We start from the raw sequence: 12679 nt of genomic DNA, 5'->3' as shown, positions 1-12679 counted from the left end.
AGCATGACTGTGGCCCAGTGCACAAGTCAAAGCTCCATAAAGACATGATCGGATGAGTTTGGTATGGAAGAAGTTGACTGGCCCACACAGAGCCCTGACCTCAACCCCATCCAACACCTTTGGGATGAACTGGAACAGAGATTGTGAGCCAGGCCTTTTGGTCCAATGAATGGGCAAAAAGTCGGACATAAAATCCTGAGGAAAGCCTTCCCAGAAGAGTGGAGGCTGCAAAGCTGTCTGTGTATTTAGAATGTGATGTCATTTAAGTCCCTGTTGGTGTAATCGTCAGGTGTCCCAATACTTTTGGACATAAGTTGCATTATTTATATTTATATGTTTACCAGCAAGCCTAAAGTATTGTTTTAGTATTTGATATTAAGCCAATTACATGCTTTATTAGTGGGGATTCCTGTGGCTTTTCTGTATCCGTATTCTGTATATGTATTAAATTGCTAACTTAAAGAATAGTTTGTCATTTTGAGAAAAACTACTTATTTGCTTTCTTGCCTAGAGAACAGACAAACATCTGTAAGGTAAACACAAAGTCAGTAACAGGTATGCTTGGCTTGAAATAAAGACTATTTAAAGCGAAAAGAATAAACAACTGAGGAATTTTATATAGATTAAAAATATGAGGTATCAGGTATTAATTAGCAAAGCTTCAGAGGTGCTGTTAGGTGGATTTTGCTTTTGGATAGAATGTTTCCCTTTGTTTTCACTCTAAGATAACCATCTCCTGGCTGTAGCTTCATACTGACTGGACAGATGCGTGTGGTTTTGATCTCATCAAGAGATGCAAATACTTGTTTGGATTTATTGCTTAACTCACATTGTTGTTGCTATTTATAATTTGTACCATTCTAATGAAATGGCACACCTCCTGCTCTTTTTTAACTTTGGGAAACTGAATGTTATTGCCTGTCACATGGCGTCACTAAGGCTCCACACCTGCTACCCATCACGCGACTCAGTTTACTGTAACGTGATTTTGAACCAGCTGACCTCACACACACATACACACTCACACACACACACACAAACATGACATGACAACGAGGAGCAGTATTTACATGATACTGTTTCTGTTTCTCTACATTACTTGGGTGTGTAATAGAGGGCAGTCACATGGTTGTGCGTGTGTGTGTGTGGTGATGTGACTTTTTCTTTCTGATAACAGTAAAGCACACCCTCCAGTTGGGGGACAGCACAGTTGACACTTATTTGGATAAAAATATTGACTGGAGTGAGGCAGAGTGTTTAGCCTTATTTCTATCATTGCCACAAGCCTGCACTTGTAGGTTTATGATTGTTTTTGGCTCCGTCTGTATGAATCCATGTGATCCTTTCTGGAAGCGTAATACTGTCATCTCTGTCTGTCCTTGGCTGTGCACATGAACCCTAAAACTACGTTGGTAGGGCTCTACGCCACTGTGCTGATGGTGTAAAGTTTCTCTACATTTAGTCAGAGTCACACACACACACACATATGACTGTGCTAGGGGCCCCTGGCATTGGATGAGGAGGGGGTGTCAGGTTCTTCCGCACTTTCTCAATGTGCATATGAAGGCAGGAAAAGGCGAAGGCGGCGTGCTCTGAGGAGAGTGTGAGGCGGGGGTGTGTCTGCAAGGGGGTGGACTTGAATCATTCGATTGAGAGTTCTAGAGCAGATCTTTTTCCACTGAGCTCTTTGGCAGATCGATTCTTTTCCCGCCCAGTGCAACCTTCCCACAACACACCCCCAAACTTCCCCTTTCCACACCAACACTGCTAACTCAGGTGGCACAGTCCAAATTTAGGGTCCACCTGTTGTCTGATGTAGGAGGATTAAGCTTTGTTGTGTGCATGGGGGGGGGGGTTGTGGAACATGGCGTGTGACCCCTTTGGCATGTGATCCTAAATAGAAAGGGATTTAGGACTGATGGGAACAGACAATGGCGACCAGGGCGTCAAAGACGAGCCCCTCTTTGCTGCCCAAGAAAAAATGTTGAGTCACAGCTGGTAGCATGTTGAACTCGGGCTTGGGTTCGTCTGAGGTCCAACACCTGCGCAACCATGTAACCTCCAGCATTTTACCTTTTATATATGATGCATCGCGCGTTTGTGAGTCAAAAAACTTTAAGTGTTGCAGGTCACGCGCAAAGAAAGGAGTAATGATGCACCACATTCACACACTCTTTTTGGTAGCTGCGCAGTTCATGTTATGTAACAGGACTCAGAAAAAAGGGCCCTGAGACTAAATTTGGCCATCAACAAACCACCCATTGATGAGCTCCAGATATAACAGCTCTCTCACTTTACTTCATCACCATGATAAAGACCAGATCCCCTTGTCTTTAAGATCACCCCAGTGTTCTGGTGAACAGCAGGGTCTTCTTTCCTTACACATGCTCGCTCCCCTCAGCCAATAGTATTTAAGGTCAAGAGGGAGCTTCCTGCTTGCCTCTCGACCTCTGCCGCAGAATCTCAAGATCAGCCAGAGGCCCAGTGGGCTGATCTTCAGAACTGGAGTAGCCCCCCCACCTCGATACGGAGAGAGGCGTGCACGTGGGTGTGCGGGTGTCTCTCTATCCCAGCTGGAGCGACACAACACAAAATTCAAAGGAGAGAGGACACCCTGCAGCACAGGACGCACCACGTTGATCTCTTTGGTCTTCTCTTTTGGATTTTACCTTTTCCTGCGCTTTTATTTGGTACTTAAGCGCTACAGGTCGAAGTCGGGGCTTGTTGTCCTTTTGGGGGGAGTTTCACGTGTCTCCATTTGGCACCAGACGCATCTGTCATCGACCGCCACCGAGTGCCTGGAGCTGCCAAAGTCATGCCGGCCGGGTTTCAGCAACTCGGGGGGGAGGTAATTTTTCTCTTGAGAGCTTTTCACAACTTGTAAATATGGGTGGGCTTTTTTTCTCTCACAAAAGTGATGTGATGAATTTGTACGCTGTAGGAGAAGTCGTTACATTTGTTTTAATTCATGCGCGTTTCACTTTTCGGCGTTTGTTTATTTGGAGAGATTTTACGCACGGATTTACCTCTGACGCACACAAAAACTGTAGGAAAAAAATGCAGGTTTTGCGATGCCGAATTTCAGTTGGCCTCGTATAATGTAACAAACAGACACGAAATAGTTAATTGGTCGGCTAGAATAATCAGAAAATTAAAATGATGTAAAATTAACAAAATAAGTAACAATATGTGGTGTAGTATGTTGTTGAAAATGTGTAAAACAATGGTTTGCTTAGAGTCTAAAATAATGAATTAAGGATAACAATAATAATAATAATAATGGTAATAATAGTCTTTGTAATAACCAGTTAATACAACAAATGTGTCAGTTTCAGTAAGGAGTAAAACTAACACCAGCCCTGACCTGAATGAGCTTTCGCCCTTATTTAGTGAGCAGTGACCTTGAGCAGCTAAATATCTGACTTTACAGGTCAGAGCTTAGTACTGTGCATTTGTTACAGGCCACCTAGTCTGACTGGTTCCTCCTCAGCACCCCCATAAACAATGTCTGTGTTGTGTGCTCCCTCCTGCTCTCTGCGAGAAATCATTTCTAGCTCAGATGGACATGTGCATCAGTTTTTCTTAGCGCTACTACTCAGATTTAATCTGACCAAAATACTGAAACAAGCGAGAGCGGACTGTTGTCTCTGATGTAATGAATTGAACAACCCCTGAAGGCAGCATCACCAGTAAACAGCCGACCGACTCTGTGAATGTCTGTAACGTGGCAGGTTGATGTTCCAGCTGATGTGCAGAGCTTCAAAACAGAAGGTCTGATCTTCACTGTAAAATAAATGTGTTGAGCATGAAAAACTCAAAGCTAAAAGCAAACACAATCTATGAGTTCTCCCTTTTAACCCCAAAGAATCAATGCTCTTCTATTAAAGCTCACAGTTATCAAAAGCAGGCACAGGCTCATTCATGAGAAGCGACAAGTAAATTAATTACTAGGCATTCAGCTGTGTGAGGCAACTTTTAATGAAATGCAGTTAAGTGCAGAAGTGCAATAGAGCGTAACTGACTGCTTTTCTGTTGCAAGGACATGCACGCACACACACACATATACACACTTTTTGTTTTGGTCTGTGGCAACTAAAAAGCACTTATCTAAAGACTCAACACAGCAAGGTCAAGACTCAAGTGTTTACATGCGCACCAACTACACTCAATGCAAACTCAAGCCACACAAACTCAGACTTGAATGATCCACAGAGCAGAACAGAATACGATAAGTTTCGTCTCAAATATAAAAGAGTACACAAACACAGAACAGACTGTTTGTGCTTTCCTACTGAATGTTTAGGATTATTCTAAATTCTTATGAAATTTTCACTTTAAAGTCACTTAATGTTCTTGCCATGTGGCCCGCATCACTAAAATGTCAGCTTTTCAGGCAGCCATGATGGGCATGTTTTTACCTGTTTGTCCAGCAGTTCTTGAGAGACCCGTGTTATAGAGTTATGTCTTTAACATCGAGCTGCTGTAAGTAACTAATCTGCCAGTTATTGTATGAAGTGGCTCTCTGAGATGTAAACATTCTTTGTTGCTGGAGGGCAAGTCGTCATCTGCCCAAGGTTGTCTGTCACCATGGAGACAGGTGTCCGTGGCCTGATGGGAAACACGGAGGGAAAGTTTAAGTTTAGGCATCAACAGTAAAGTAGTCAGTGAAGTCCTCAATAGAGCTGAAGGGATTGTCTCTCATCAGGATTAGTTATATTAATAGTTGATGTTAGTAGAGCGGAGCTACAAGTGCCGCAGCATTACTCAGTGTTCTGAAAATAGTGGTTTACCTCTGTGTATGTGTGTGTCTGTGTGTGTTTCTACTCCAGACTGTGACTGGAACTTTTATCCTCTCGGTCTTCACTGCCGTCCTTGGATCTCTGGAGTTTGGGTACAACATCGGCGTCATCAATGCACCTCAGAAGGTAAAAACAAAGCGCTGATCACGATGATGGTGTTCAACACTGTCCAGAAAAACACTCTGCATCAAAGAATGGAAATGCGTTAACAGAAGTGCCGACATAAGGCCGTGACTTTTAACCAGACGTCACCTCGAGCTCATATTTTTTCTTCCTGATTCTACACGGGGGTGTGCCTCAAGCGGTGCCTGTGGTGTTTAGAAAATAAACCTGAAAGAGGGAACCAATCCCTGGCACGCGATGCTGTTGCGGCATCGTCTGATGCAAAGGGGACGTAGGCAGAGCATTCAGCTGTCACGCTATAAAAGGCAACTAGGGGATTTTTATGCTTGGTTTATGAGGGAGAGTGCTTTCTGCCACACCAATAAGTTGCTGCACACAATTTCAAAGCCTTCGAATACAAACATTTTATTAACAGAGTTTATAGATAGGAGCACATGATTTTGGAAAAGCTGACTTACTCAGGCCATAAAGCATGTTGGTGCTCATACTGCAGTTCCTGTCCAGCACGAGGGCACATGTGGCTTCTGCTGTGCGTTTATCCTGTTCTTTTATCAAGACTAGAATATGCAAGTATATTAAGAAATGTGCCGCAGAACAACTAAATGCATCCAGCTGACTCCATATTTTAATATGTACAGTAGAGTCTTAGTTGGCATGTTCACAAAGAACTCCAGTCCAGTGCTTCGCTTCTGACTCGGCTGCTGGTGTTTAGGCAGCTGCTGATGCACCTTGACCCTCGACTACAAACTCCACACAGCTGACGTAGTTTAACAGAGACACTCAAACCAGAATAGAACCTGAGCTGTTGTGTTTTTATGTGTGCCCGTGACATTTTGAGACAGTTTTGTTGGCTATTACAACTGTTTCAGAAAGAGGCTACCAGTTGTTTAAACATACGGAAAAACTTGTCCTGTTGTACAGGAAATAACCTTTCAATAAAGTGTTCATTTCTGCCTTGATCTGTGCATCCTCCATAAAAAATTTTACTATGTCAACAAACCAGTTTATATAAATGTGGATCCAGCTCAGGACCCAACAGTACAATCCACACGTCAATGTGGTTGGATGTCATTTGAAAATATTAACACAAAAATCATTTTTTCTAATTTTACAAATGGATGCATGTTCTCCTCCAAAAGCCTTTTTAGACAAGGAGACCCAAGCTAAAATTTGACCAAACATTCGATGCCAGATTTCAGTGTCAGTGCTTGACAGCTTTAAGGACTCTCTTAAGGACTCATTTTGGCTGTTGCCAAAAAAGTACTGAGGATCAAATACAAGAATATTGTATATAATATAAATGTTCATATTTAGGCTAACTTAAAAGCATCTCACGTTACATTCCTAATATGCTTGTTATGCTACAAGACCGACTGGTTACTGTCTGTTGTTACTGTGTCTCATGCTTTCTTCTGGTCACTTCTGTGCAGATGATTGAGGAGGACTATAACGCGACATGGGTGCACCGGCATGGCGTGCCGATCCCGGCGGGGACGCTGACCTCCCTCTGGTCCCTGTCTGTGGCCATCTTCTCCATCGGTGGCATGCTGTCCTCCTTCTGCGTGGGTTTTGTCTCCGAGTGGCTCGGCAGGTAGAGAAACATACACACACACTTTAAGTTTGGTGTTTCCAATCAAAGTGGAAGTCAGTCACAAACAAAAAGGGGTCACAAACCAAAAAAACCCCAAAACATCAGGATGCACAGATCTTACTGCGGGCACTGTATGCAGAACTGTCATTCAGCAGTGATCTGGGGAACAATCAAGTAAACTCTCATATATTTCAGTAGTGAGTCATCACATCAGCGTCACTCACTTCTACTTGGATCCCAAATGGATCCAACGTCCTTTCTCTAGTCATTTATGGGGGAAACTCTGCCCAGGACATTACATGACGACGACCCAGTTTCCCTCTGCAACCTGAACCAGGGTGCAAACTGGACTGCAGCCCACAGCTTCCACTGACTGAAAGTGGATCTTAACAGAGCTGATGGCACTGGGTCAGGAGGGGTGTGTGGAGGACCGGGGGTCGGGGGTGGGGCTGGTAGTGTTCGGCCTGGGTGCACTCAGGACAAGGTCTTCCTAAAAAAAGTTATTGTTACATCACTTGGATGTTTGACCTTCTTTGTGTAGAATGATGTATGTGCAGAGTTTGACTTTCCCCTCATCTGCCCTCATCTGCCGAGAGGGGAAAGCTTTCTGTTCCTAAACTTCAGTCAAACACGAGATGATTTTATGTCATCACAATGAGTCTGGCAGCAACAAGTGTGATGTGGAAGTGGGAAACCTCCAGTGCACATACACTGAGAAATTAAACTTTTAAAATAAAGGGATTTTCTGAGGCTAATAAATATGTCATATTGAAATTTTCAGGTTAATTAAGAACAGCTACTAATTTCAGTCAAGGACTGTCTGAAGCCTTCAGTGTTTTTGTATGACACTGCCATCTAGTGGCTAAATGTTGTAGTGCACATCCAGGCTCCTGAAATAAACTTCAGTTGGTCTCATTAATCTTATGCATGATAAAAGAAGACTTGTGACCATCTTGGATTTAAATAATGAAAAATGTCAAATTTAGGTTATATCGGTTGCATTCAAAAAGTGAATAGGTAAAACTGTCTGTGCATTCTTCCAGGAGGAAAGCCATGCTTATAAACAACTTGTTTGCCTTCATTGGAGGAAGTCTGATGGGGTTATCCAAGCTCTGCCGCTCGTATGAAATGATAATCCTGGGACGCTTTATCATCGGCGCCTACTGTGGTGAGCACTGCACTGTTCCGTCACTTTAAAATCATAAGAATGTGTTTGAAAGTTGCTTCTGTGTAACTGATTCCTTTTCTTTTTCTCCTTCATCCCTGTTCAAGTTTCTGTCTCTCATCCAACTTTGCCCCTCTGTGCAGGATTAGCATCAGGCCTGACACCGATGTATGTGGGGGAGATAGCTCCCACAAGTCTACGAGGGGCTCTGGGCACGCTGCACCAACTGGCCATAGTCACTGGTATTCTCATAGCACAGGTATGACACACATTATAAAGCCTTTCTGTATGAACAAAGATCAAAAGTTAAATGTGAAAACCATGAAGTAATTTCTCAAAAAAAGTTTGGATCTCCCCCCCATCACGTAGCTCATTTTTCCAGAACAAATCTTAAGGTGATCAAAACTCTAATATTAAACCAACAAATGTAATGTTTAATGTTTAATGCTGATATTTCCTGATAGCCTTTCCTTGAAATGTTTTCATATTATCTTTTTTTTTTAATGTTGTAACTCCACATCTGACCCCTCTCACTGTGCAGATCTTGGGTCTGGAGGTGTTACTGGGCGGTGAGGACTTGTGGCCAGTCCTGCTGGGTTTAACTGTCGTGCCAACTGTACTTCAGATGGCATTGCTGCCTTTCTGTCCCGAGAGCCCCCGCTTCCTCTACATTGTCCGCTGCCAGGAGCACCAGGCCAAGAGAGGTGAGCAGGGCTGACGCACTCAAGATTGGTCTTCAGTGTCTTGGTTTTATCTTAGAATAACCCTTACCTTTATTTTGTTATTTATTTTTGTGAGGTTAAATCTAAAGCCCGAGTATTAACAGCTAAACTGGTCCAACATGAATAAAGTTAGCTGCTCCACTTCGGCTGTTGTAATATAATGTCAGCTTACGTGGCATTATGCAGGTCCAAAGTAAAAAAATATTTTCCCTCCTGACTCGTTAGTTTCTGTATCTGTTTGTTGACTGTCTGACTACAACTATTAGACATTTTATTAACATTTCTTGTATTTTTGTTGCTGGTGAACTATGACCACAATCATTTCAATTTTTGCGAGACAAGGCTGTGAGGTTTACTACACCGTCTAACCACTTACTGAATAGCACCTTGCTATTTGTATCGAAGTACTTCCAAGTCACCTTATGCAAAATTTCTGGGACTGAATGTATTAGAGCCACCATCTATATGGTGTATATAACATCTTAAGTTGACCCCATAGAGCCTCTGTTGCTTCTTACTTTGTGCAGGCCTCAGGAGGTTGACGGGCAGGCAGGAGGTGGGCGACATGCTTGCAGAGATGAAGGAGGAGAAGAGGAAGATGGATATGGAGAGGAAGGTGTCCATCCTGGAGCTCTTTCGTTCTCCGGTGTACCGCCAGCCCATCATCATTTCCATCCTGCTGCAGCTCTCCCAGCAGCTGTCTGGGATCAACGCAGTGAGCGATTGTGTTCCTTTAAAAAAAAAAAAAAAAATTAAATTACATCAATACACTTTGTATAAAGTCAATCAATGCTTTAGAATATTGATAATCTTAATCTTCTTATCTATCTGGACAGATTTTCTACTACTCCACCAGTATCTTCATGAAGGCGGGAGTCCAGAGTCCAGTCTATGCCACCATAGGAGCAGGTGTGGTGAACTGCGCCTTCACTGTGGTCTCGGTCAGTAACCAAACCAGCGTGCCTTCATGTTAGATTTTTGGTGTGTCCCTCCATCTTTATAAAACAACTGAACTCTAAATGTTTTTGAATTTAGTATGATAAAGAGTACAGTCCAGCCATGTACCAAAGTGTGTTTCTATTACTGTTTAACATTGTTATCAAAGAACAAATAAGATAACGCGGCAGGTTGGTTGTGCGATTTCTCTGCCTGTGCCTGCCTGTGCCCGCCTCTCAAACACTCACATCCATTCCAAATAGGTCAAGTGTGGTTTGGCAGATTAAGATGTTTCAATGTCATTACACGGGTCAAAAAACTTGAAATTTAACATGGCTTGTGGGATGGAAATGAACGTGGCTTCATCACTTTGGTCCAGACTAGAACATTTCAATAACTTTTGGATGGACTGCTGTGAAGTTTTGTTTGTTTGTGGCTCCCAGAGGGATAAATCCCACTGACTTTGGTGATGCCAACTTTCCCTCTAGTGTTCCCTCAACCTGATAGAGCTGCTGGGCATGGCTGCACCCTTGTTTTGACGATGAATCACACTAGACGAATAGTTCACTTTATCAGCTTCAGTTATAAGTTATAAGTTATATCTCCAATCGCCTACTAAGGATGACAAGCTCTCCGTTTCCATATTTTCGGATTATTAACAGCTCTTCCTGATCGAGAGGATGGGCCGACGGACGCTCCACATGCTAGGACTTGGTGGGATGTGCATCTGTGCAGTCGTCATGACGATGGCTCTCGCTTTGTTGGTCAGTCTCGCAGAGATGCAAGCATCTTGTGCTGTTGTGGATATTTTCTCTACTAACTTCTGAAGCCTTTTCCCCCCTCCTCCCTCCTAACAGGACAGCGTTCCATGGATGAGCTACATCAGTATGCTGTCAATCTTTGGCTTTGTGGCCTTCTTTGAGGTCGGCCCAGGACCCATCCCCTGGTTCTTTGTAGCTGAGCTGTTCTCTCAGGGTCCAAGGCCGGCTGCCATGGCTGTGGCCGGCTTTTCCAACTGGACTGCCAACTTCATCATCGGCATGTGCTTCCAATATGTTGCTGTGAGTGTTTACCTTCAGTAGATAGTTGTGGATGAACTTGGCGATAATGGGTATCCTACTAACTGTGGCATTTTCTGCAGTGTTGTCATGCTGTTTATTCTGATCCCATCCTTCCTCAGAACCTCTGTGGGCCATACGTCTTCCTGATCTTCGCGGTGCTCCTCCTTTTCTTCCTCATCTTCACATTCTTCCGGGTTCCAGAGACGCGGGGCAAGACCTTCGACCAGATTGCAGCAAACTTCCACCAACACTCGGCAGGAGGAATGATGGATATGGATATGGACATGGACATGAACATGGACCTGGGCAAGTCCAGCACAGAGATGGACTACTTGGGGGAGGAAAGCAACAACTAAAGACATGGAACTGAGGCCAGCTTGGGATGAACTGTGTATGTGGGCCTGACTTTCTGACATGTACTTTAAGGTCAATTGTTGTATTCATATAAGATTGTGGTTAGAGGTGTGTTTTGGAATTGTCCTTTGTTGGTACCACTGCAGCTTGGATGTTAACGGTTAAGATTTGAGCCTCAACAGAAGGCTTAAAACCTGTGGATTAACAGTTGGCTACTGTAGTTTCAAGGAATAAGATGCATAAAAGAACAAAGTGTTTGGACTGTTGAGGCACTGACTGCCAACGTGGTAGGATTTTATTCCGTGGCGATGCACTCAGTGGACAGACGGATGCGGAGAGACTTTGGAATTCCTGCACTTTATCTACAACGACATCCAAAGTTGAAAGTAAAAAAAGAAAAAGAAAAAACACAGTCAAGTATGCTTACCTGTTTTATAATGAAGCTGGGAACATGCTAGATGTGCAAGTCCAAGTGAGTTAAACACACTGAACTATAAGATTTGAAACACTAGTATGTGACATGTACATTTTTACTTTTAAACCTTTAGGATCACTATGGGAGGATTGCAAAGAAAAAAATCCAACATTTGACACAGACTGAAATGTTTCTGTAAAACCAACGATTTAAAAAATTCAAATACTATAAACTGGCATTAAACAGTCAAATTTGTAATCTGGTTTAGTTATTCTTTAGACAGTTTCAGGTAAAAATGTCAACTCTACATTCATTTATTTAGGTTTGGCTCAAGGAAAAAAAAAAAAAAAAAAGATTTTTGTGTCAGCACCAAAACTTGGGTTTGAAAACGTCATGCGACATGCAGCCGTAAAAATAACCTTCTATGCTAACCCCACTAGTCCATCCAAACTGTCTTCAGTCCTTCAGAAAATGGGGTTTCATAAGTCTTCATCACCAGTTACGCAGTGTGTTCCCAGCTTCAGCTAAGTGCTATCACAAAGTATTTCTGTCAGATCACAAGAAACTCGTTGCACAACCTTCAGAACAAAAATCTATTTTAGTACTTCTTGTGTACATATAAGTGTGTTTTTTGGTTGCTGATATGAAGGGTACCAGGGTCTAAAAGTGTCAGCTTTCTGCACTCCAGTAGGTGTTTGGTTTTTACGCTACAGCAAGATGTGCAATCAAAAAGGCTGCTTGTAAAGAGCAGATCTTGTAGAGGATATCAATCACAAGCATCATGTCTGTATTTATTTTGGCATCTGTCGTATGTGCTGTTTGCTGTCTATACTTTAATGGTGTGTATCACTACCTTCTGAGGATTTGTACTGAGGTTTTTTCCAGAGAGGACCTGTTAATTTGTATAGAGTGAATACTGATGCTGTGGTCATACTGTAAATAATGTCTCTGAAAAACAACAAAAAAGGCCTCCTTTAATTTCCAGCCACTACTAGAAATTGTTAACTGTTACGTTAACTAATTCCAAATACTCTGCACCCCAGTCAAACATGAAGAAATAAGGACTGAATCTTGACATTTGCAAACATGATTTTTTTTAATTGGCTTTTTTTTTTTTTTTTAGTACTGACATTGCACATAATCCCCTCCAAAGAAACGCACACACAAATAAGAAAAAAATAAAGTTTCTTTTCATCAATCTATCCTCAACTGGGGAGATAGTAGGGAGTAGTATGTTTATCGGGACTGATGGTAAGGTGGTAACAGAACTAAACTGGCTCCCATAATGCACCACCAAACTCACAACTGCTTGGGTTTTCCCCTCTTCAACCAAATTTAAAAGAAAAAAAAAAAAAGGTAAATAAAAATCAAGGCTGGTTCCTCTATAAACTACTTGACATGTCTCATCAGGACAATTAAAGAAAAATAGTTTTTAAAGGGGGATTTCAATAACTGGGTTACCAAGCAGATTGTCCATTCTCCCCCCCCCCTTTTTTTTATATATATAAAAAGA

At 42.5% G+C, this 12679-nt stretch overlaps 1 protein-coding gene across 1 annotated transcript; it reads left to right on the top strand.

The window, feature by feature from the left end:
* The first annotated feature begins 2460 nt into the window (after window positions 1-2460).
* On the top strand, window positions 2461-12679 carry LOC124054486 (solute carrier family 2, facilitated glucose transporter member 4-like). The gene is made up of 11 exons (XM_046380552.1): window positions 2461-2848; window positions 4830-4925; window positions 6353-6513; window positions 7557-7681; window positions 7822-7937; window positions 8220-8382; window positions 8928-9115; window positions 9237-9341; window positions 9999-10100; window positions 10194-10397; window positions 10517-12679. Exons 1-11 carry the CDS (start codon window positions 2816-2818, stop codon window positions 10751-10753), a joined length of 1530 nt encoding a protein of 509 aa, XP_046236508.1. The 5' UTR covers window positions 2461-2815; the 3' UTR covers window positions 10754-12679.

The sequence above is a fragment of the Scatophagus argus genome, chromosome 23 (assembly GCF_020382885.2).
Source record: "Scatophagus argus isolate fScaArg1 chromosome 23, fScaArg1.pri, whole genome shotgun sequence".
NCBI lineage: Eukaryota > Metazoa > Chordata > Actinopteri > Scatophagidae > Scatophagus > Scatophagus argus.
Note: the sequence above shows the minus strand (reverse complement) of the source record. Positions and strands in the feature narration are given on the sequence as shown.

Coding starts and splice junctions, on each gene's coding strand:
- LOC124054486 (XM_046380552.1), top strand. CDS start 2,816: ATGCCGGCCGGGTTTCAGCAACTCGGGGGGGAG. Junction 8,383..8,927: donor GGAGCACCAGGCCAAGAGAG/GTGAGCAGGGCT, acceptor TACTTTGTGCAG/GCCTCAGGAGGTTGACGGGC. Junction 9,116..9,236: donor AGCTGTCTGGGATCAACGCA/GTGAGCGATTGT, acceptor CTATCTGGACAG/ATTTTCTACTACTCCACCAG.